Here is a 22,041-nt window from a genome sequence, read left to right as displayed (position 1 = left end):
AAATCTTACTTTTTACAATATGGGATTAAAAAAAGTTAATGTTTAAATTAAAATGAGGAGTAGTATGAGTGTCACTTGAAAAGATGATGTAGTATGTTGGTCAAACAGGCAGGACACAGTGAAAGATGGTTTGATATGATTTTTTTTTTAAATCCATAATCCATTCTTTACAGTCACACCTTCAATCAAATCCAGGCTTATTCTCAAACAAACACTGTTTTAATACAGCTCTGATACGCTTTACAAAGATGGCACCATCACATGGGAAGGGAACATGATAAGGGAGTATTTTTATAGGCAATTTAACAAAAATATTTCCTTTGATGAAGATAGATTTTTTTTTATTTTCCATATACTCTAAGGATAGAATAAAATTTTGTCTCTGAAAACTGAAGGTTTTATGTTTGGAGTGCTATGTTGAAAGTGTTGCATAGTCAAGGGGACAGAAATATCAGGGTAGTGGGGGGGGGGGGGGGGGGGATCTTAATTTAAAATGACACGAGGGAGTAAAAAGCTCTTTGTTTAATTCAGAGTGCCGGGTAAAAAATATCTATACGAATACTTTTGATTGTTTTGGCTCGGAACGCCCCCACACAGTCGAACTCTTAAAAACTACTCAAAATCTTGACCTGCCACCTTGTGTACTAGGGCACGTGAGTGTAAAATCCTGACTGCAAGCATTATTAACATATAATCCATTTTTGTGCAAATGTAACTCAATAGAACAAGCACTCCACAGCAATCGCATGTGATAATAATCTCCCAAGCAGTTGTATAAACACAGAGGGGGAACGCTTGTTTTGCGTGTCATCACATTGCAGCCTTAAAAAGTGCCACTCTGCGTCCATCATTGAGAAAAATCACAACATTTCCTCTTGGCAGGCAAACGCGCTTAGCTTAAAAGAAAAAATACTGTCATTATAGCTTATGGGCTGCTTAAAGCTCCAATGATCATGAATCCAAACTTCTCTCTTGCTTTTCTTCCACACAGACTTGGCGATTTACTTGATAGATTGTGTTCATGAGAGCAGATTCCTCAGAGGGATCCTTGTCCGACGGTAGTCACATGTGTTTATGTTGCTCACTCTGCATCGGCTGGACGAAAGCAGGAGACGTTTCTAGTCGCAAGACAAAAAAGAGGGAATTCCCAACTCGGCTTATAAAGTGTTTCGAGAAACAAGCGTTGTTAAAACAAATGAAGAAAGGGTACACTATATGAGCCACACCCAGTCTCTGCTGCTGGTTCTAACTTTACAAGCTCCAGCCGGGGAGCAGACCTGCACTTTCGTTCTTCCTCTCCTCGCCAATCTGTACATTCATTCGTCTGGTGTCCCGTCCACTTGTCAATCCGCTGTCCATCCACTTATTGGGAACACGTAAGAGTTTGCACTTCTCCAAAGCCCAAATTCTCATCCCTGGTCGTTTCTTCCTCAGTAGCATCCGCAGACCTCTGCTTTTCCTTTAGTCTCTGTCCGTCAAAAAACAGATCCACGATGCCGGCCGGGGTCACCGGAACTCGTAGATGGCTGCACTGTGTTCGGGAACGTGGGTGAGGTTTAGAGACTGGTACCTGCAGTGTAACACCAGGATATGTATTAGGATAAGTTTGTGTTAGAAGTACATCACATAAATCTGCTTTCAGAATTCCGATTCAGGTTTTCTCAAATAATCCAAATTGTTTTTACGTGGTTTATTGAGTTTAAAGAGATCATTCTTAAGATTTTTAATGAAATCAAATTCCCTTTTTTGATATTATATACAGTCGGCATTTTGTCTTTAAAAGCCATTCAGCAATTATCCCCTTATTCATTATTATTATTGCTAGTGGCCCAACATACCCACACTGGATTCAAACTACCATCTATGGGTGTAATAAAATATGGACACACACTTGAGAATCACCAGGAATCTAAGATACATGGTTTTCACATGACATCAATCATTTTAGACATTTTATTAAAAGTCTGGAGAATCTGTCCCTTGAAATTGGGTCATCGGGCCAGGTGATCATTTCTTGTTTTAAAATGTGCCTGAAGCCACAATTCTACTTTCTGTGTCTTTGCGTCCACGAGAGTCCGCTTCGGTCCGCCTGATATAAATGTTGTCATCCGCACATGTCCCAGAGACAAAAAAAGTGACCACGCCCAAGTGTACGCATGCTGTAGCAAGCGCTTCTACTGCGCATGCTCTAGTTCCATATCCAGTCCAGTAGGATGCACATGCACTGGACACAGAAGGTATATCGGAGTATAACCACCACTTCACTTGACTCTTCCGACACAACAGTCCAGATTGTCAAAAACAATCCCAAAATGAAAGGCTTTACTAGAATAAAAAGATGGATGTTGACATCTGAAAGCCATAAAGAGTTAATTATGCTTGGCTGTTAACCATTTTCCCCCTTTTGAAAATCAACATCAAATAGTGGTATTTTGCGATCAGACACTGAAACAAAACTGTCTCCAAGTATTCGGTCTGAGAAGGGAATAAAAAAAAACGCTCAATGGTATGAAATCAGAAGTCCTAACAATAGCCAAACCATTAAGTGCAGAGGGAGTTGAAAGAAATGCCAAAGAATGTCAAATGAAAATGAAATCACTAAAGATAGAGTGCAAGCAGGCCTCAGTTCGCTTAGGCAGTACAACCATATAAATCAAATGCAACAAACTGAGGATGAGATTGTTTCGTTTCATCCATATAAGGCTACACACAGTCTAACTTGTAGCTTTTTGAAAAAAAGCCACATTCGTCATCTACTAATCAGCTGAGTAAGGGGAAATTTAGAGTTCAGGGCACCTTGACAGAAGCTGCAAAAAGCTGGGAATTTTGTCTGTTAAGGACTTTCCCCACCCAGACTTTCCAGCTGCTCTGGGCTTTGATCCCACAACATTTCAGTAACAACTCTGCTAATTTGTAAAATTACTCGGGGCTGGGCGATTAATCAAATTTTATTTTCAATTCTGATTTTGTTCTACAGCAATTATGAAAACAAGATAATAGAGGTAAAATGATTATTGTGCTGTGTTATAAATCGAGCGCACCCTATCCCTTTACAGCAGTTGTTGAGTTACTGACTGGAATATGTTGAACACAGTATACGGAAAAAAGCTTGTTGAGATCTCAGTAGGTTTTGTCAGGGCGCTGCAACATTTTACCCCTGTTTTTTTAATCTAATTTATTTCCATTAATTATTTGATATATTTATATTTATTTATCATTCTTTTTTTGCATTTCTTTATTTCATTTTTCTTCTTCTTTCAGTTAGATTATATTAAGAAATTCAAGACAATTTTTACTTTTAAAAGTTCAATAAATGCAAGCAATCAGGATCTCAATATTGACCAATATAATCCTGATTAAGATTTAAGCCATAATCGAGTCTCCACTTCCCCTCATAGTAACAATTTACCATTCAGAGCTCCTGTGGTAGTAGTAGCCCTCGATAGTCGCTGTTGATTTCTGGAAGCATATGTAGTAGAATCCGGCGAAGGAAGCTCCGCTGATGTCCTTTATTGTGTGGTCAGGGACCAGAAACTGCTCCTGAGGCGGGGGAGGAGGGGGCGGGGGGGCAACCAGGGTGAGAAATAGCAGCAGCTGCAGTTCAGAGGTGACTTACAACATACTGTATGGTTAGGCTTAAATTAGGAAGTACCTTACCTTCCACCTCATGAAAATAAAGTCAGAGTTCTTCAGATCTTCATAGTCAAATTCATCCGAGTTGAACGTCTTTGCATACTGGTAGAACGCCTGGAACTTGCCCTGGACGCAAACAGTAAAAGGGTTATGTCAGGGTCAACTTCTGTACAGCACTTGTGCACATCATGAATGAACAAGCTCTCGTCTTACCCAGTGCTTACGATCCACATCCTCATCCGCGTCCCATTTCCGGGTCAAAAACGGCCGTTTCCTGCTGATGATCTCGCCGGCGAAGAACGTGGTCAGAGTTGGGTATTCCTGCGAGAGTGAACGCAACAGAGGACAGTTGTGTCTTTTGTTTGCTTTGGTGCAGCCAATCGGATACATGCCGTTTTGTCTTTTTCTTCTCTTTGTAAGTGAAGGAATGTCACACCCACTGATAATGCTAAGTCTGTCAGTTCAACGTTTCCATCCCCAAACAAATTATAGGGTAGAAAGTGACTTCTGAAATACATATATTGATTCAGTTTGCTAAACACTGAAGACATATTGTGGGGCTTATATGACACAGATACAGTTTTGTACAATCTGTAGTAGTCTAAAATGACACCATCTGTAATAAGCATGTGTACCATCTGTAACATAAACAAATGAACAAAAAAGAACCAGTCTCTTGAAAAGAAGTCAAAAACGATAAGCAGTGGACATACCAGTCTTCTCTTATTTATGTTTGTATCTCAATAAAAAGGTTATTACTGTACTCCTCTCACCTCAGTCAGTCCTTTTATCTTGAGGTAGCCACACAAGTAGGAATCCTCCATGGTGACATGCTTTAAAAGAAAACAGATCATGTGGTCATTTACTAAAAAACACATCTGTATTGTGTAGTTCCCTCTTGATTCAAATGACAGTGAGGAGGGAATGCTGTGATGTGACATATCTAATATCCTCTCACACAAGACTGCCAAAACGTGCAGGCATGCAAGAGTATTTCTACACATACAGAAGCCAACTTGATCAAATCTACAGCGAGTAGTATTTGAAATACTAACATTAGCTAAAATGTCTACTTTATGGCTGAAAAGACAGGATAGTAAACAGACACCGCTACATCCACAGCTAGCGAGGAGAGTTACTCAACGACAGGCCAGGGCTCATTGATGTCCCAGCTGTCAATCATCACGGCGCCCGTTTGACAGATCACCAAATGGCCCTGACAGCTGGCCTGAATAGTAAAAACATCCGCTCCACAGCCCCACCTGCAAAACCACCTCCACGTCGTAAGAGTTCCCTTTGCTTTTCTGGTGGCCCCTGAACTTGGAACCGCTGTACAACAGCGAGGTGACAACACCGGGCTGCCGGGTGTTTATCGGTGGCGCTGGGATAAGGGAGGCCGAGGATGTGAAGGCCGCGGCGGGAGAGTCGCTGAGGTATCCAGCGGGGACAGGCATGGCTCCCGCTTCGCTGGCTGGGCACCGACCGCGGGCAACTGCCGTCTGGGGCGATGGACTCTGTCGGTGTCTATGAAGAGCTGGGAGAGGCCTGAAGAGGTCCACCAACATTCAAATCCCCCCCGAGTCCTCCAGTTTAGTTTACCAGGCGCCAAGCTTCCAGAAAAGTAAGTGGACTTCGACGCGGCCAGTAGGCAGCAGGATCCGTCCTTCTCATTGGCTGACAGAGTTCACCCTGCTTATATCGTCAACTCTCGTTGGTTCAATTTGCGGAAGGCTTTATGGGAATATGTGAGTGTAGTTCGTTCCTGTCGTTTTGTCAGGGTCTAAAGTTGCGTTGATGCACGTATAAAACTACATTTCCCAGCTATAAAAACTATTTACGACGCTATTTTTTTCAAACGCAGAAGGTCACACGCGTGTTTTTGACTGCAGGAGCTGCTATGTAAGCTAAGGAAGAAATGTGTCAATAGAGACGTAGCAACTGTATACATTACAGTATAAACAAGAGTTAATACTTAAACGAAAAACAGTCGCTCGTATAAAAATATGTGGCATTTAATTTATTAACAAAGTGCAGCCAGGAGCAGGTAACCTAGCATATTAGCTAGCTTTTCTTAAAAACATCACATCTACACATAACTACCATTATGTTGTTGAGGAGCCTTGTTAGACTTCAGAGTCAGTTTGGAAATATCCTTTCTGCCAGTAAAGTGTGTCCAAGAAGTCAGCACTTTAGGTTTGCTTTGAAATACTCTACAGCCACAGCAGGTAAGATGCATATTCAATGTGGATTAAAAGATCTTCTTCTACAGCAATACATTGTATAACTTGATCTTGCTGTGCAAGTTTTGACTGATGTGATATTGTCTGCTGTTTTTCCAGAAAGAAAACGATTTTATCAGGATGTCAGTATATCCCAAGGTGAAGGTAAGCTGTCACTAGTATTAGATCGAGGATGTCAGTTAAGTGATTGTGGAGTGGGGAAAAAGTGCTCTCACTGTGCAAGGTGTGGGACCACATTTAAGGTTTTTAAAGGAAGATAAAAGCCCAAGTAGTTGTTATTTTTCCATATTTGTACCATTCTGTTTAATTACTATTTCCATTGTTTACATTTTCATATAGGTGGTTTATATGAGATAAACCTAGACAGAAGGAAACTAAAAACTCCTGGGGGGAAGCTGTTCACAGTGCCAAATGAAGCCCTGGCCATTGCCGTGGCAACCGAGTGGGATGCTCAGAGGGACACACTGAAGTTCTACACTATGCACCTGGTACGGCCTTCTACCGGGAAATAAAGGGGGTTTAATCAATAGTGTTGATTGACACGTTTTTAAAAAGAGCTTTATTGATATGTATGTGCTTTCAATTTCACACACAACATATTTGGAGCTCCCTCCATGATATCATAAAATGTGCCATATGCTAATTGGCATGTCGACAAGACAGTTCTTGTGGGAAGGTGGTGAGAATTTAGGGCAGGGAAGCTATGTCACAGTTTGCAAAATATATGAAAAGCCCTGGTTTATTCTGTGCCATGAGCTGCTGAGATCGAGTTTTACCATGCCAAGTTTTTACCATGCCACTCTTGCGATGTTCAGTCACTAGTAAAGGATGTTTAATGGTACACTCTTCTGCAGACTACACTGTGCAACACAGCTCTGGATAATCCCACACAGCGTGACAAGGAGCAAATGATCAATGCTGCCCTGAAATATCTGGAGACTGATACTGTCTGGTATGTTACCTAATTTCTAATTGACTGAAGCTTCAATTAAATGAATCCCCTTTTTTGAACTTGGATTTTTTGTTGCATTTAATAACAAAAATAACGTATTCAGTGTTCTGCACATTTATATAGAGCCAAAGGTAATGCCCAACAAAACTCTATTAAAAAGAGTTTAAGGTCAATGTAACTGTTGTTTACACATCAATGCGAAAGACAGATCAACAATGGCAACATATAGTAGATATTTACTACCCATATTATAAAGTGACATCCTTTTAATTCAATTATTATTAATGATGTTTATGTTTTGTGTAGTTACAGAGTAGATGAGCCCCACGGTTTGGTTGAGCTACAGAAGAATGAGTGGGATCCTGTGCTCCATTGGATTGAAAACAGGTAAGAGCAGCATTAGCTTTTGTCACAGTCAAGGCACATTTGCTGACAATGCCCCCAAAATGAAGATGTAACCCTTGTAAATGTAACTATTATATTCAACAATTTCCTTATTGTCTATATCTCCTACACTCAATTGCAGATATAATGTCACTATTGGCTCCTCGTCCAATATTTTGGGTCCTGAGATCCCAGAGGCAACCAAAGACACTTTTCGGCAACACCTGAATTCTTACAACTTCTGGTCCCTGACAGGTAAAACATCTGCAAACTCTTTTGACACAGGCCTTGAGTTAGATGAATTACCTGTTGTGGTAAATATTATCATACATACTCTTGATGACAACATCGAATAGAACATTTTTTTTTTCTTTTGGTTGTGCGGTAATTGTCAATAAGTGTAAAAAGATGTCATATTGAATCCCTTTTGCTTGGTAAACAGTATTGTAATAAGCTTTAATAGTAGTAGGACAGCTATGCAGTAATATGGTTTCTCCTGTGCAGGGCTTGAGTATGTGATCACCCAGCTGAAGTCTGTTGTGCTGTCGATGGGAATAATTGACAGACATCTAAGTGTGGAACAGGCTGTGCTGCTCTCCAGACTGGAGGAGGAATACCAGGTAGAGTAGCATGTTGAATGTGTTTTTTCTCTCTCTGCTTCCCATCTGTAATTGTAATAAACTCAAAAGGTTTGTTTCATTTAGTCTGGAAAAACAGCGCCCTCTTCTGTTTCCATCATTCTCCATGAAACCTAAGCTAGTAGCATTAAATGCACAATACAGTCTTGAAGCTGGCTTTGCTTATCCGAGTCTTGGTTAAATTCTGCATGTACTGCCTTCAGTGTAACAATTAAGAACCACAAAGGTTGACCTGCTTCTCTTCATGCAGACTTATTAGTCTCTGTTTATTCCTCTAACATGTTGTTGCTCCTGCACAGATTCAGCACTGGGGAAACGTGGAGTGGGTCCATGACTACGACATGTATGAGCTGAGGGCACGAACTGCTGCTGGAGCTCTTTTTGTCCATCTCTCATCTGAGAGTTCAACAGTCAAACGCAAACTTATGCAGGACTGAAAAAGCAAACAAACCATAAAACTCTGTGAGCACTCATCAAATGTGCCCTCAAACTGAAATCACCTCAGGTCATCCATGCAGACAAACACAACATGCTCTGTTTGTTCTATTTAGCAATGACAGCTGCTTTGTCTGAGATCTGTTTGTCGAGTCATCTCACTCCTGAAAAAAAAAAAAAAAACATTGGCTTTCTTTCTGCAGTGTTTATATGTGGCAGCTGCCAAGTGTGCCACCCCTCACCGAGTATCCAGTCCATTCTCAGTCATGCGTGACATTTTGGACACTGCACATGGTTTGAAGAGAATAGTGACTAATGTTGTTGTCTGTTTGGGGATGGGATGTTAATTGCATGTCTGCTTTCCCTGTGTGCCGCATTGAAATATTGGAAAGCATGTTTGCTATCCTTACAGCCCAATATCCACACTAATTGGGCTGTGTGTAAAGTTTTGTGACGGTAAACTACAGTAGGTGCAATAGGTGAGACACTGCATTCAAATAATTTTCTGTAATCAAGATTGAATTAACTCATCATTCATGCTCTATGTATTTTTGCATTTGTATTGTGGTTATAAGGTGAACGATTGAATGCTGTACACAGAACCCCTGGTATCTCTACACAGTTCTGTTTCTCCAAAAAGTTGAATTTCAGTTGAAAAATAAAATCCATCCTTATCCCAGAGTAATTTTCATGTAAAAAGCTGAAGGTTTTGTTGCTTTTACAGCTGGACTTAAATTAAAACAATGACTCATGTTTGCCTGTGCCCTCCCCACCTAGTCTAAGAAAAATGTCAGTGAAGTGTATTGTGAATTAAAACCCAAACAAGGCAAGCACTTGTAAAGATGTCTTTCATAACTATGTACAACTTCTTTGTGTGTATTATATCTCATATCGGAGTAAGTGCTACAGTCATAAAGCAGTCCTCCGAGTATTATTGATGCAACCTTTGGTGCCTTTTATTTACAATCGCCCAACTCCCCTGATGTGTGTCCTAGCTGTCCAATCACGCTAAAGGTCAGGATTTTTTGGGCCAATTACATCGCACGGTGGGCGGGACTTCATGGGACCTTTCCTCATGTATCATCATTATCCCATGGACTGACTTGTTTGTTGTCGAGCAAGATGGAGTTCCTTTTGGGAAATCCTTACAGTACCCCTGTGGGGCATTGCATTGGTATGTAACCTGACGTCTAGCAAGTGACACCGCGTGAAGATAGACGTATATGTCCTGGAAATGTGTCTTTGTTGTGCGATAGTCATTTACGCGTTCGCTACCTTTAGCATGCTAACGTTCCTGAATGAGTTCTCTACAGTTGGACCGTTAGCCGCCGAGCTAACTAGTAATGTAATTACGGTAACAAATGTCAATGTGCTAGCAATGCCGCTAACAAACTAAAGGTCTGTTTGCTGTCTTCGTCAATTCTTGAGTCGGTGCGAAAAACATTGACGACTACAATTCTATTTTAAAGTATGACTCATAGCTATGTCAGCTAACAGCTAGCCACCAGTCATCGTCCTATAATTGGTCTGCTGTGTCTTATTACTTTATCCATTATTGTCTCAACTGTGTGTTTCCAGAGAGAGCCACTGATGGCTCTCTGCAAAATGAAGATTGGACCCTTAACATGGAAATATGTGACATCATCAATGAAACAGAGGATGGGTGAGTACCCAGGGAAAAATCAATGAATATCCGTATCTGATTAAGCCTCTTTATATGCACTAGTTTAGTATATCTTCCATGTTCCTGTGCTGTTCACGTAATGCATTGTTTTCCTATTCTCTGTATCTGTGGCATACTTAAAGAAGCCTAGCTCTGGCTGTGTAAGGTGGATTTATGCAAGGCCTCATTGCTTATCTCTGTCCTCCATTAACTTTTTTTTTACTGTATGTTTAAGCTGGTGTGTGTTGCCAAGGTCTTGTTTGATTATTGGGTTGTAAACTGCCTTGGGTCTAGGATAGTGCGGTATACACTATATCAGCCAGCCGCCTATAAAAAGCGGTCTGAGTCCGACTTGTTGTGAGGCTGTTTTGGTCTTACAGTAGTGGTCAAATAATTCAAAAGTTAATTATTACTTCCTTAGAGTCGATTAGTTGTTGTCAGAGTCAAAGAATCATTGACATGTGTCTGCGCACGGTGTTATGCTTTTTGCAGATGTGACCACCATGCTGTCAGTGCCTTCAAAAAGGATCCATTTAAAAGCCATGGGCATACTGTACTATTTTACTGTACTATGTCATTCTTGTGTGTTTAATCTGTGCTTTTACTTGTGTGTTTTTGTGTTTGTGCAGTCCAAAGGATGCCATTAGAGCAGTGAAGAAGAGGCTGAATGGCAACAGGAACTATAGGGAAGTGATGTTGGCTTTAACGGTGAGTTAAAAGTGGGCAGAGTAAGGAAATCCTTTACGTGATTTAGTATTAAAAAATTTGCCATGCCCATGCTATTTCTGGGTTGCAAAACTCACTAGGATTTGATTCACAGTATCTTTTGAAAATATCTTCTCTGCATCCGTCAGGTCCTGGAGACGGGAGTGAAGAACTGTGGCCATCGTTTTCACGCTTTGGTCACTAGCAGGGACTTTGTTGATGGCGTGCTAGTTAAAATCATATCCCCTAAAAACAACCCGCCTACAATCGTTCAAGATAAAGTCCTTGCTCTGATTCAGGTAAGATAATAGTGAAATTGCTTGCATTTAGTGTAGGCTTGTTGCCTTGTGTTGTGTATCAGGTTAGCATAGTCACTGTGTATCATACAGCTTAATAATTTGACAGGTAATGAGTCTTTATATTTTCTTTTTTTTTAATGCTGCACATCAATGTAAGAGAAACCGGTGTTTCTGATTGAGTCAGTTAGTAGTGAGAGGTGTGTAACAGTCGAGACGGTGGCCTGTCATTCCCAGGCAGAGCCTCAGGTAAAGTACTGTGTCTCCAGGGCTTCAGCCTGGAGCAGCTCCAGTTACCTGTCACAGCTCGGGTAACCCTGCTAGGCTCATGTGGGCTGCTCTTATTTCCACCAGGGAAACCATGTGACAGCAGCTTACAGCAAGGATCCAGGAGGGAGGGGGGTATACAGTACATTAACTGTGAGGGAGAATGGAATTGGTCCCTTGTTTGTCTCCTCATTAGGTAGGTCCAAAGAGAAAACGTTGTGGGAAAATGTATCCAACAGCACTCCCTTTACACAATAACAGGAGTATTGTTGACATTTCTTTTAGCACACAGCAGTTGTGCTGTACAGCTCCCAAACCACCTGTCTCATCTCAGGTGTTGTCTCTCAATGTGTGTACCTTGGAATTGATAAAAGGGATCATGTGTGCACTTTATAGTCCTTACAACGTTAAAGTTTAAAGCAATTCTAAGTAAATTTCCAGCCAAACTATTACCAGCCTCATGTGAACTTTTTTTGTTTGTCAAAAAGTTTGTCATGCTTATGCTGTTGTAATGGCCCGGTTTAGCTTTAACTTGCCCACTGGTGAGACAGAGAAGCCAAGAGCTTTGTGGTTTGCTGACAAAATGTATTCAGGGCAGACAAACAGAAATGATCACAGTACAGGCCTCTTTTCACCATTCTGACGTGCCTTGCTTTGTTTGCTGTGTCAGCCTTCCCTTCACCCATGGGTTTGTTTCTGTTCACTCTTTCCCTCTGTTTATCTTTCATCTTACTCTGGCTCCTCCAGGCATGGGCTGATGCGTTCAGAAGCAGTCCAGACCTTACAGGCGTGGTCCAAATCTATGAGGAGCTAAAGAGGAAAGGCATTGAGTTCCCCATGTCAGACCTGGATACCCTGTCACCCATACACACACCTCTACAGGTAGGAGGCATCATACTAAACAGATACCAAAACTGTGCAGAGACCAAGCATAGGGTTTTATCTTCCCAGGTAATTTGTCACATGCTGTTTCTCTTTTTCTGTTGCTGTTAGTTGGCATCTGCTCCAGAAGGTGACTCCACCCTACATAAGTTCAGCACCACTCCTCAGCCCACACCACAGGTTGTCCCGCCAGCCTACACCACCCCTCAAGTCCCCAACATTCATGCCTCTGGAGCAATCAATCCTACACCTGAACAGGTACAATGTCACACCCATAAACAACACTGAAACTCAACAGTTGGTTCAGATATACACTCAACTCCAAAACAACCTCCATTTCTCTTACAAGTGGACAGACTCCTACATTTTCAGGTTTCTTCTTTGGTGCCACGAGAGTCAAAATGCCATTGCCTGCACCTCGAAACAGACCAAAGACAATGATTAAACACCTCCAGAGTTTGAATACACTGCTGCAAATATGCTTGGTGTGACAATGCCCATAGCCAGTGATTCCCAACCTATTTTGTCAGTGCTAAGGTTGCTTTGGTTCGTACCACTCTACTTAGAGTGGCAGAAACTGGAATTTTTAAAAAAGTGATTATTCATGACATTAAGCTATTTCACCTGTTTAGCCATTCTTTTTAGCTAACTATTTCAGCTGTTTATCCATTACTTTTAGTTCTTCTTTAGTTCTTGTTACAACTGACTCTCACAACTAATAACCTGACTTATCTGAGAAGGTGTCAATGGAAACTGATAGGGAAAGGGCAATCAAACCTGGCAGTTGATTGGATGAACCTTCTGTCAATCAAAATCTTGCCGAAGTCAATCAGGAAAAGAAAGAAAACGTCTTTTAGATCGAGAAAAGCCTTCAGTGCCGTTCTCTAATTGACCGGCGGACATCTGACTGAAGCACAAACATATTACTTAGAGTGTGACAGGATTGATTTCCGTGATTCTCGCATGATCTCATCTTATCTCATGTTATCGTGATAATTCACCTGCTGTGCAAGGTAATCAGAGTGATGGGTAGCTTAGATATATTTGTAACTTTACTAAAGGTCAGCATCAACAATTCACAAATTCATCTGTTTGTTTTCCTTAGCACACTTTTAAGCAAATCACAATTTTTTTCCATGAACCTACTTGTAGTACCCCCGGTTGGTTGTTGGCTGCAAATGTGATCATTTTTAATGATTAGTTTGCCAAATAATAGACTAACTGCTAACTGAAGATTAATTTAACTCTGTGACAATCAGATTTGCCGGCTGCGCAGTGAGTTGGATGTTGTTCGTGGAAACACTAAGGTGATGTCAGAGATGTTGACTGAGATGGTCCCAGGACAGGAGGACACATCTGACTATGAATTACTACAGGTGTGTGTTTGTGTGACTGAAAGAACCAAAACAATATTATTTTTAGTTTGAAAAAGACATGTACAAAGCAGTAACCCAACAGTATCCACAGGCCACTATGAATACATGTGTGTACGTGTGTTTAGGAGCTTAACAGGACTTGTAGAGCCATGCAGCAGAGGATAGTGGAGCTCATCTCCTGTGTTTCCAATGAGGCGGTGACTGAGGAGCTGCTGCATGTTAACGATGACCTCAATAACATTTTCCTACGCTACGAAAGGTTGGAAGACACTGCAAAATGCACACCGAAACTAATTTTCTACCCTGCCATCATTGTATGTTTGCACACATTTGGTTAGGTACATTTATTTACTGCTTTCATGTTGTCCTTTCTTTGCCGCAGGTATGAGAGGTTTAGGTCTGGGAGGTCCTCAGCTCAGAGTGTCAACAATGGGGTAAGCCAGCACTTAGTGACTCAGGTGATTTAACACCCAGTGTTTCCATCATACCTTTAAATTCCTAGAGTATCTGTCTAAATCTTCTAAACCCATTCTTCCATGTCAGTGGTTTTTTTTTCTGCTTATGTTTCCTTAACCCTCTTATGTCGACATCTTTTAGTGTCAGTAATGTGAACTTGCATGTTACATGTTACCAGTCATGCTTTGAAATGTCTTTCAAGTGCTGCTATCTGTCAATTTATCAGTGATTTACCAGATGTACATGCCTGATTAAATGGAAACCAAACAGACATAAATGCATTCACTTTCATTATAAAATGCAAAGAAAAAATCATTTATTTACATTTTTTTGCATTCATGTTAAATATTCTTTCTACAGTCAGAGCAGACCTGTTGAATTTCAGTCCTGTCCAGTAGGGGGAAACATCGACTATGACAACACAGTTCTAATGCGATGCAAAGTCATTGCATTTGTGTTTGCTGATTTGTATTTAGAGATCCACTTGTGTTGTCCATGCCAGAATGAAATACAATCAACAGTCCGGTCACAGCTTTGGAGTGGTGGTGTACGTCAAAAGGGTGATTTAGGACTAATCAGCCAGAAAACCCTGAAGGCGGTGTTGAAAGCCTAGTGTAAGCATTGCATAGAACTCATACTTTGACCTCTATATGCCTGTTTTTACTTTTATCTAACGGCCTCATTGTTTCTTCAGTGCAAAGTTTTCAAACAATCTGCCAAAACAAAAGAGCTGAAAATGTCCAAATCTCGAGGACAAATTTTATGAAGCAACACATTAGTTTACTGTGACTTCCTCAACAGCTCCATGAACTGTACTAAAGCCTTGAACCAAAGAAAATCTTTCTTGACTGAAATTCTACCTACTCTTTAGTCTCGCCTTGCCAGACGGGCTTATTATTCTGGGATTTTGTATTTCTTTTATCCATCACACTCATTTTGGGTGGAGCTGAGCCAACAAATCAACTGTGTGAAGACAATTCAAGTGATTGAATAAGTCGAGTCAGGTGTTTTCTTGCTTGGTTGGAATGAAAACCTGCAGCCACAGCGGCTCTTTACTGGATCAGTTTGGCACCGAAGGCAAAGAGCCTGACATGTGGCCGCGTGTCAGGCATCCCAGGCTTTAACCCAGCACTGTACATCCAGTAAGCCCAATCGATTGGTCGTCTGGGGATTGTTCAGGCAAGTCTAGCCTTTTCATATTTCTGCTCATGAGAGTTTTGGTCACTTCAGGGTGGGCTTTCAGTCCAAATTGTCTTAAACGGCCAGACACCGTGTGCAGAGACAGATCCTTGCCCTGTTCAGCACTGAACTGGCGAGCAACTCCAGCTGCAGGGTTGAACCGATTGAGAGTCTTTGCATAATCCCGTCCTCTCGTGCACTTACGTTGACGACCGGCCTTTTTGAGGGACTTAAATGAATCTGTGTCCTTTTGTAAAGTTTCAATATTCTTGAAATCACAGACTTGAAACGCCCAACCTCTCTTGCAACGGCTGAGAGGGTCATCCCTTTGGCCTTCATCTTGACAACAAGGTTTTTGTTTAAGTGCCTTGGTTATTTAACATGCACAACTGAGATTCTATTAAATTCTGAACCATAAGAAAGAACAGTATTTCAGAATAAATCAAGTCTTAATAACTGGTTCTCTCATTTTGAGCTCCAGTGTATCCTGATTCATACTAGTATATACACTCTAATCGACATGGACCAAAAACAAGAATGATTAAAAACGTGAGACAGGCATACTCTGCTGGAACATACTTACCTCTTCATCGGATTTCCAGTTAATCAGGCATGCTATATCTCCCATTGTTATCATACCATTACATTGTGTCCCTGCACAGGCATGTTAATGGTATTCTCTGTCTCTTCCTTTTTGTTCTTTTCTGTTCTTCTGTTTCTGTGGCTAGCTGAGACAGGCAAGTATGAAAATATTGTCAAACTCAATATCAACTAAATAATCAGTCACCCCACAGCAACTGTTGGGCTAAATATTATGTGCCCTGTCACAACCAGTATCTCTCACCCCTCCATATGGCATGTTTTGACTATGCAGCCCCCAACAAACAATGCTTTGATGAACCTGGAAGTCGACTGACAGTGACAAAAGCTTTAAGATGGCCCTGAAATGAATATGTCCCTAAGAATCACTGTCATGTTGTGTTTGCATTGTCTCAAACAGTCAGGGTTTGGGATTTGCAAACTGGTCTTGATATATTAACTCCTCCAGAGCCCAACAATTGGATCTCCCCTCCTCCCTCCCTGCTCTATTTTCACCTTCTTAAGGGGATTGATTTGCCTTTACGGATAAGAGCACTTTATAGTTTATGACAACATCATTATGAATTGGTGGATAACACATTTAAAACTTAAATATGTCTCTTCATGAAGAGCTATATTCTTTGGACCCCCTTAAGAAACAGTTTTTCAGAAAGTTACTTACTTTCCTCCTATCCTCAGTTACAGACATTTTCATGCTCTCCTGAAGCTAACCAACATGTTTTCCAAAATTCATATGCAACATGCCCTTGTTTTTCATTTTTTTCCAGACTCTATATACTGTATAATCTGCCTTTCCTTAGCCCTCCTCAAAAGGAAATTATTTTGCTATTCATGAGCCAGAAACCCTAAAAACGTTCTCTCATCTACATTAAACAAGAGCAAAAGTTTTTTTTTATTTCATTAATTTTTTGATTTGATTTTAAATCAGGTCCTGAGTGAGGCTACAGAGGACAACCTCATAGACCTCGGCCCAGGCTCCCCGGCGGTGGTCAGCAATATGGCGAACATAGCCCCATCCAGCTTGCCTCCCACAATCACAGCCCCCGCAGCAAGGCCCTCCTCCCCAGGCACCTTAGCCTCTCGCCTGGCTGGCCTTGGTACGTACGCCCTTCCTCCAACATTATCCAAGACGGCTTGGATAAGTTTTTCATCTGGTTCGACATAGTGCAACTGTCTACAATTATATTTAGATACAATTATCCTTAAAAACAATTTGTATTTTATCTTATTAACAATAGCTCTTAAGAGCTGGTTGTGTGTCTTGACATATTTCAGCGAATCACAGCAACATGAATGGCTTTGCTAAATTAGCCTGATTGCTAGTTAGCTAGGTATTTAGAGAGCCAAACCGAGGCTTCTCATACTAGCTGTTTTGGAATAGACACTACAGCTGGACACAATACAGTTTCAAGGGTAGGTTTGTTGCCTAATCTCTTATGATTATATGAGTTAGATGATTACATGTTTATGTCTGTGTGTTAACTATCTTAGCATAATCACCGGACGTAGGGTAAAAGGGCTAGCCTGGGTCTGACCAAAGCGCAAAACTGCACCAGCAGAGATGTCAAGAAACCACTACACCTGGCTGCTGGTCGTCAAGAAACAATTCCAGCTTGGCAAGAAATGGGCAATACATTAACAGAATATTTAATCAGCACTGACTAGTTTCTTCGATCAGAGTTCACGAGCAGTCATTGACACTGCGTCAGAGACTCCTCGGCTCTGAGTGGTTGTTTTCCTTCAGGCTTGGTGGAATGTTGGCGAAGCCATTAGCAAGCACTAGGTGGAGGAAGAGGAGCATGTTTCCCCCCCCCCCCAAGTATTATCTGTCTCATGTTCTGCAGTCAGAATATAGTCACAGTTTCAGCAAATATGACAAAAATGTATTTCTATAAAAGTTACCTACTTCAGCTTTAATGCACAGATATCAGAGTAGTATTGGTCCTACCATCTTACTCTTGGGGAGAAAATGAATGAACTGAAAAGTTGACCTATTCCTTTTGCTGCACCTCGCAGATTATTTTAGACTTGATTTAGCCCCCTGCTGATTCTGCTTTTGACCTCTATTTTAGCACAAGCAACAGTTGCTTGAGGATTTTTGACATATGAAAGAATAGGCACTAATAATTAGTTTTTTAGCTTGTGCAGTGGAATATTGTTTCATGCTCTAGACATGCTCTTTATTTCTTCCCTCCAGACATGGGCACCAACAGTGTTAGCAGCACCTTGAGCTCTCTGTCGAGCTGTAAACCTCCTTCTGGCCAGGATGACTTTGATGTGTTTGCACAGACCAGGACTGGAGCTCTGCCTGAACCACGCAAGATGTAAGACGTTAATTCTCTCTACATATTTTTTTTTTTTTAAAGCAACAGAATTTTCCATTTTAATGAAATTGTTGCAGATCAAATTTATGTTAATCAGTTACTCGACTAATTGTCTCAGCTTCATTAATGACAAATGATACAAAGCAGGATTCTAAAAGCCCATATTTACCTCGTCTCAGCTCTACAGCAGAAGACCGCAATGCCTCTGACAGCCTTCCTCCCACTCTGGACGTCCAACAGCCGACTGCAGGAGCGGTGAGTCTCAGTGACAGCAGCTTTTATGTTCAGCTATTCGACTATTTTTATTGGTGTTTTCATAACCACTCAACAAACATTTGGAGTGTGTGTGTGTTTGCTCCATCCAGCTGTACCAGACATTTTCCATCATGCCTTAACGCCAAGCTACTAATCGCTCAGTTAATTAGCAAATTAATAAAAGACGTTTAAACTCGTCTTGGAGATTTTTGGTTTTTGTCTTTTTTTTTATTTCTAACCGAGCATGCAGTTTTAATAACAATATAATAAATATTCAGGCTACATTTCAAGCTGTTTTTTTCCCATTTTTGCTCAGTGTGACTATCAATAAGTTTCCAGCACAATTAATGAAATCAAAACTTTATCTTGAAGCGGCTAATAACAAGACTGACATAGATTTCCTCATGTCGTTTTTGTGCACGGCTATGTCTAAACCCTGCTGTCACATCTTAATCAGATTGTTTGTTGTGTGTGGGTTGTTGACTGTGCAAAATGGTCAAATAAATGCTAAACTGCTTGTGTGATGTGCTCAGTGTTTTCCTTGTAAAAGTGGATTCTCCTGCATATCAACTTCGCTCCTCGTCATTATCATCACTGTATGTGATGTGCCACGCCGTCCAAAAACATGGATCTCCATTCCAGTTTCTTTATTTTTCTCCCCCCGTCAAAATACTTTAAGTTGCATTTAACGCTGAAGTTCATTTAAGTCATATTTTCTGTTTTGTTTGGGGACGGATTTTTTTTTTCTGTTGTGACATTGCTGTCCCTTCACCCCCCCTCCGGCCACCTTTGGCGGTCTCGATGCTGCGCTGTAGGGTGTCGGAGGCCAGTCCTCTGTCATGGATGACATAGAGGAGTGGCTGTGTACTGATGTGGTGAGCCCATCATGATTTTTTTTTCTGCCTGTTCTCTCTCCTTTTGTCTTTCCTTTTCATTCACTTATCTATGGACCTTATCTCATTCTTTAAATCTCTAAGTAACACATTTTTCTTACATTACATTTCCTCACTTTTTGACCAATCACACATTAATATCTTGGTTCACTTTAAGTTACTAACGGTGTGCTGTGGGGACAAACTGACGGGACAAAAATGTGTGAAATGAGCATGAGGTTTTGAATGCCGATATGTGTTGCTGCATAATACATTGCGAGATGAAACGCTTTTCCTCCACCAATGGACATCAAGCGTCTGTAATCTGTTTGTAGTCTGGCAGTGAAACATCATAATAGGATAAAGTTTTTGTCTACTAAATGATTTTTTGTTGTAGCCGTACATTTAATCAAATGGTATTTGTCACCTAATCTTAAAGGTCCCATATTTTCAAAAGTGAGAGTTTATTTCAAAGCAGGCGGAGGTGCTATATAAATGCTGTGAAAGTATCATAAGGTTCGATCCACAGAGAAATGCACACAGCCTGTATTCAGAAACTGTGTCTTTAAATGAGCAGCCAGCACTTCTGTACTGTTGTGATGTCACAATTATGCTATATATAGGTACCATTAAAGACATTCCTCGACTGCAATGGCGGTACAGAGATGCCAAGTGCGCAGATGTGGAAGACCTGCAAACACTGACCAATCAGAGCAGACTTCCCAATCCAGAGATTTGTCAACTTGCAAAAACTTGCAACTACTTGCGATGTGCAGGTCTGCAACGTTCTGAAACCTGCCAGTTTACATCAATGCAACTAGATGAGACTGTGTGACATCTCCATAGCAACAGCTCGCCATACTTCCATTCAAACTTCTGACTTTTCTCCGTTGCTGGATATATTTTGGACAGAGATATTGAAATACTTGCAACAGCTGCATTTCGAGTAGTGATGAAACCGGGAAAATACCATTTTATTTCCCTGATTCACTGCTTTGTTCTCAACCACGGCCATTTCGACCATCTGACAGCTTGTTAGTGACTTGACCAGCGTACTTTGCTACGTGTTGACTGTCTGTTGAAACAGGTGACGTGACAAACTAAGTTTCAGGCAACGACATCAGCCGGTTTGAGTCGAGCGGAGATGGGTCAGTTTACACCACTGCAACGTTCTAAAACGCTTTTGTCTCGTTGCAAAGCTTTGGTCTGAACTATTACTTGCGTGGTAAGATGGACAGTATGACATATGAGATAGAAACTGTGTTTTTTGAACATTAAAGCATGTAAACATGTTTAAGTAGAAACCCAAAATACCCAAGTATGAACTGAAAATGAGAAAATATGGGCCCTTTAAACAAATTGTGTGACTCACCTGAGCTTTAACCAACTTTTTACTAACATGAAAAAGGGGAAAAAAAGGATGTAAAATTTTGTGTTTATGGTCCATAATAAGAGACAAAGCATACAAGAGTCCATGCTCATTTTCCACAATTTATGAAACGTGTTGTGTTGCAGTATTGAGTGGTAATATCCACCTGTTTTGTGTTGGGAAACAACTGGTGGATTTGTTCTGGTATCGGCTATCAGTCAAAAATGTATTATCATTATTTCGAAAATTACAAGTACAATTTTGGGTGAGTGGTAATGGCAGGTAAGGAGTGTGGAGGAAAACGAATAATGTAGTGGTTTTGGGCGCATGCACAGGATCAGAGCTTGGTCTACGTGGTTTGCAGTGGATTAGGTTTATCACCAGTCAACTCCAAGATATGACTTCTGTGATTTCTTTTTTTTTTTCACCAGAAAGGAGATGAAGGTGAAGAAGGTGTAACAAGTGAAGGTAGGACATCATAAATCTGCTTTTCACTATTGGTAGATTTCCCACTTCTATTCCAGCTACATTTTACCCACATTTCTTCACAAATTTATTCTCTTCCTTCATTTTTGTTTTCTTCTGTTGATCCAATGCAACCAGAATTCGACAAGTTCCTCGAGGAGAGAGCCAAAGCTGCAGAGATGGTCCCCAGCCTACCCTCGCCTCCCAGCGGCGAGCCAGGTGCAGAGCAGGGAACTCCAAGCCGCAAGAAGCCAGACAGGCCGGAGGATGCTGTGTTCGCCATGTAGACCTTCCACCTTTTAACCTCTGATCAGCCTAAGACCCGACCAGCCGAGCAGCATCACCCGAGGAAAGACTGACCTGACACTAAAACGCATCCACCTCCCTTCTGATTCAACACTATTCAGCTCCACTACAGAGATTTGTACATGCTCTCCTTTATAAAAAGGGAATTATTCATGTTCTCTGTTAATTCCATGTGAGAAAGGGAAAACCAAACAAATGGCCTACTTTGATATGCCACCAGACGATGGATCTCACCCACATGATGACCGGTGTCAGAGACTAAAGAGCAGCCTGCTTTTTTTCCTTCTTTGTATGTGAAGAATCTCCTTCCGCCTGTTGTGGACTGCAGAGCTTCATAATGCAGCTAATCCTTAAATAGAGTTTTATAAAAGAGAATTCTGCTGTCCTTGTCATTAGTAGGAAAACTATCTCTTACCCAAAGCCCTCAAAGCATGCATTAACACTAACCAGAGTTGATCATTTAAGGTTTTAGAATTAAAGAAACCGCTACAGAAATGTTATTTTGTGGTAATGCCCATTCGAGGCAGCAGCACTGTGCTTACCTACAAGGATATTGTTTTGGTGTTTGTATCAGTCCCTTTGCAAGTCAGTCACAGTTGTAAATCTGTAAATGACAAATGTCAAGTTTATTAGTCTTGTGTATATTTAGGCTGCAGATGTATGAAGAGATGTTGATTTAATGTAGATTTTTTTCTGTGTTTGTTTTTTGAAAAGGGTTTATCTTCCAGCTGCTTTGACGATAGG

General features: G+C 41.0%; 3 protein-coding genes across 4 annotated transcripts; 2 read left to right on the top strand and 1 right to left on the bottom strand.

Moving 5' to 3' along the window:
- Window positions 1-124: 124 nt before the first annotated feature.
- On the bottom strand, window positions 125-5,269 carry LOC310960670 (glucose-induced degradation protein 4 homolog). The gene is made up of 6 exons (XM_083932428.1): window positions 4,896-5,269; window positions 4,407-4,466; window positions 3,847-3,954; window positions 3,658-3,759; window positions 3,410-3,540; window positions 125-1,570 (listed from the first exon to the last, which is right to left on the bottom strand). Exons 1-6 carry the CDS (start codon window positions 5,196-5,198, stop codon window positions 1,507-1,509), a joined length of 768 nt encoding a protein of 255 aa, XP_083788554.1. The 5' UTR covers window positions 5,199-5,269; the 3' UTR covers window positions 125-1,506.
- Window positions 5,270-5,525: 256 nt separating this feature from the next.
- atpaf2 (ATP synthase mitochondrial F1 complex assembly factor 2) lies at window positions 5,526-9,077 on the top strand. Its single transcript, XM_083933155.1, has 8 exons — window positions 5,526-5,858; window positions 5,973-6,017; window positions 6,213-6,361; window positions 6,728-6,825; window positions 7,132-7,212; window positions 7,352-7,464; window positions 7,714-7,829; window positions 8,147-9,077. The coding sequence occupies exons 1-8, from the start codon at window positions 5,738-5,740 to the stop codon at window positions 8,282-8,284; spliced, it is 861 nt and encodes a 286-aa protein (XP_083789281.1). The 5' UTR covers window positions 5,526-5,737; the 3' UTR covers window positions 8,285-9,077.
- A 279-nt stretch (window positions 9,078-9,356) lies between these two features.
- tom1l2b (target of myb1 like 2 membrane trafficking protein b) lies at window positions 9,357-22,035 on the top strand. Of its 2 annotated transcripts, XM_083932155.1 has the most exons (15): window positions 9,357-9,456; window positions 9,861-9,945; window positions 10,575-10,653; window positions 10,800-10,949; window positions 11,961-12,095; window positions 12,207-12,353; window positions 13,355-13,471; window positions 13,597-13,730; window positions 13,854-13,905; window positions 16,635-16,803; window positions 17,904-18,030; window positions 18,210-18,285; window positions 19,101-19,160; window positions 20,958-20,994; window positions 21,130-22,035. In XM_083932155.1, exons 1-15 carry the CDS (start codon window positions 9,405-9,407, stop codon window positions 21,276-21,278), a joined length of 1,569 nt encoding a protein of 522 aa, XP_083788281.1. In that variant the 5' UTR covers window positions 9,357-9,404; the 3' UTR covers window positions 21,279-22,035. The 2 variants fall into 2 exon arrangements, with proteins under 2 accessions (XP_083788281.1, XP_083788282.1); XM_083932156.1 differs by lacking the exon at window positions 19,101-19,160.
- The last annotated feature ends 6 nt before the right edge of the window (window positions 22,036-22,041 follow it).

The sequence above is a fragment of the Echiichthys vipera genome (assembly GCF_963691815.1).
Source record: "Echiichthys vipera genome assembly, chromosome: 18".
NCBI lineage: Eukaryota > Metazoa > Chordata > Actinopteri > Perciformes > Trachinidae > Echiichthys > Echiichthys vipera.
Note: the sequence above shows the minus strand (reverse complement) of the source record. Positions and strands in the feature narration are given on the sequence as shown.

Excerpts from the sequence above, each read along its gene's own strand:
- LOC310960670 (XM_083932428.1), bottom strand. The coding sequence starts at position 5,198 with ATGTTGGTGGACCTCTTCAGGCCTCTCCCAGCTCTTCATAGACACCGA. Across the intron at positions 4,467-4,895 it reads ACGTGGAGGTGGTTTTGCAG|CATGTCACCATGGAGGATTC; the intron begins GTGGGGCTGTGG and ends TTTCTTTTAAAG. Across the intron at positions 3,760-3,846 it reads ATGTGGATCGTAAGCACTGG|GGCAAGTTCCAGGCGTTCTA; the intron begins GTAAGACGAGAG and ends GTTTGCGTCCAG.
- atpaf2 (XM_083933155.1), top strand. The coding sequence starts at position 5,738 with ATGTTGTTGAGGAGCCTTGTTAGACTTCAGAGTCAGTTTGGAAATATC. Across the intron at positions 5,859-5,972 it reads ATACTCTACAGCCACAGCAG|AAAGAAAACGATTTTATCAG; the intron begins GTAAGATGCATA and ends CTGTTTTTCCAG. Across the intron at positions 6,826-7,131 it reads CTGGAGACTGATACTGTCTG|TTACAGAGTAGATGAGCCCC; the intron begins GTATGTTACCTA and ends TGTTTTGTGTAG.
- tom1l2b (XM_083932155.1), top strand. The coding sequence starts at position 9,405 with ATGGAGTTCCTTTTGGGAAATCCTTACAGTACCCCTGTGGGGCATTGC. Across the intron at positions 18,286-19,100 it reads AACAGCCGACTGCAGGAGCG|GGTGTCGGAGGCCAGTCCTC; the intron begins GTGAGTCTCAGT and ends GCTGCGCTGTAG. Across the intron at positions 19,161-20,957 it reads AGTGGCTGTGTACTGATGTG|AAAGGAGATGAAGGTGAAGA; the intron begins GTGAGCCCATCA and ends TTTTTTCACCAG.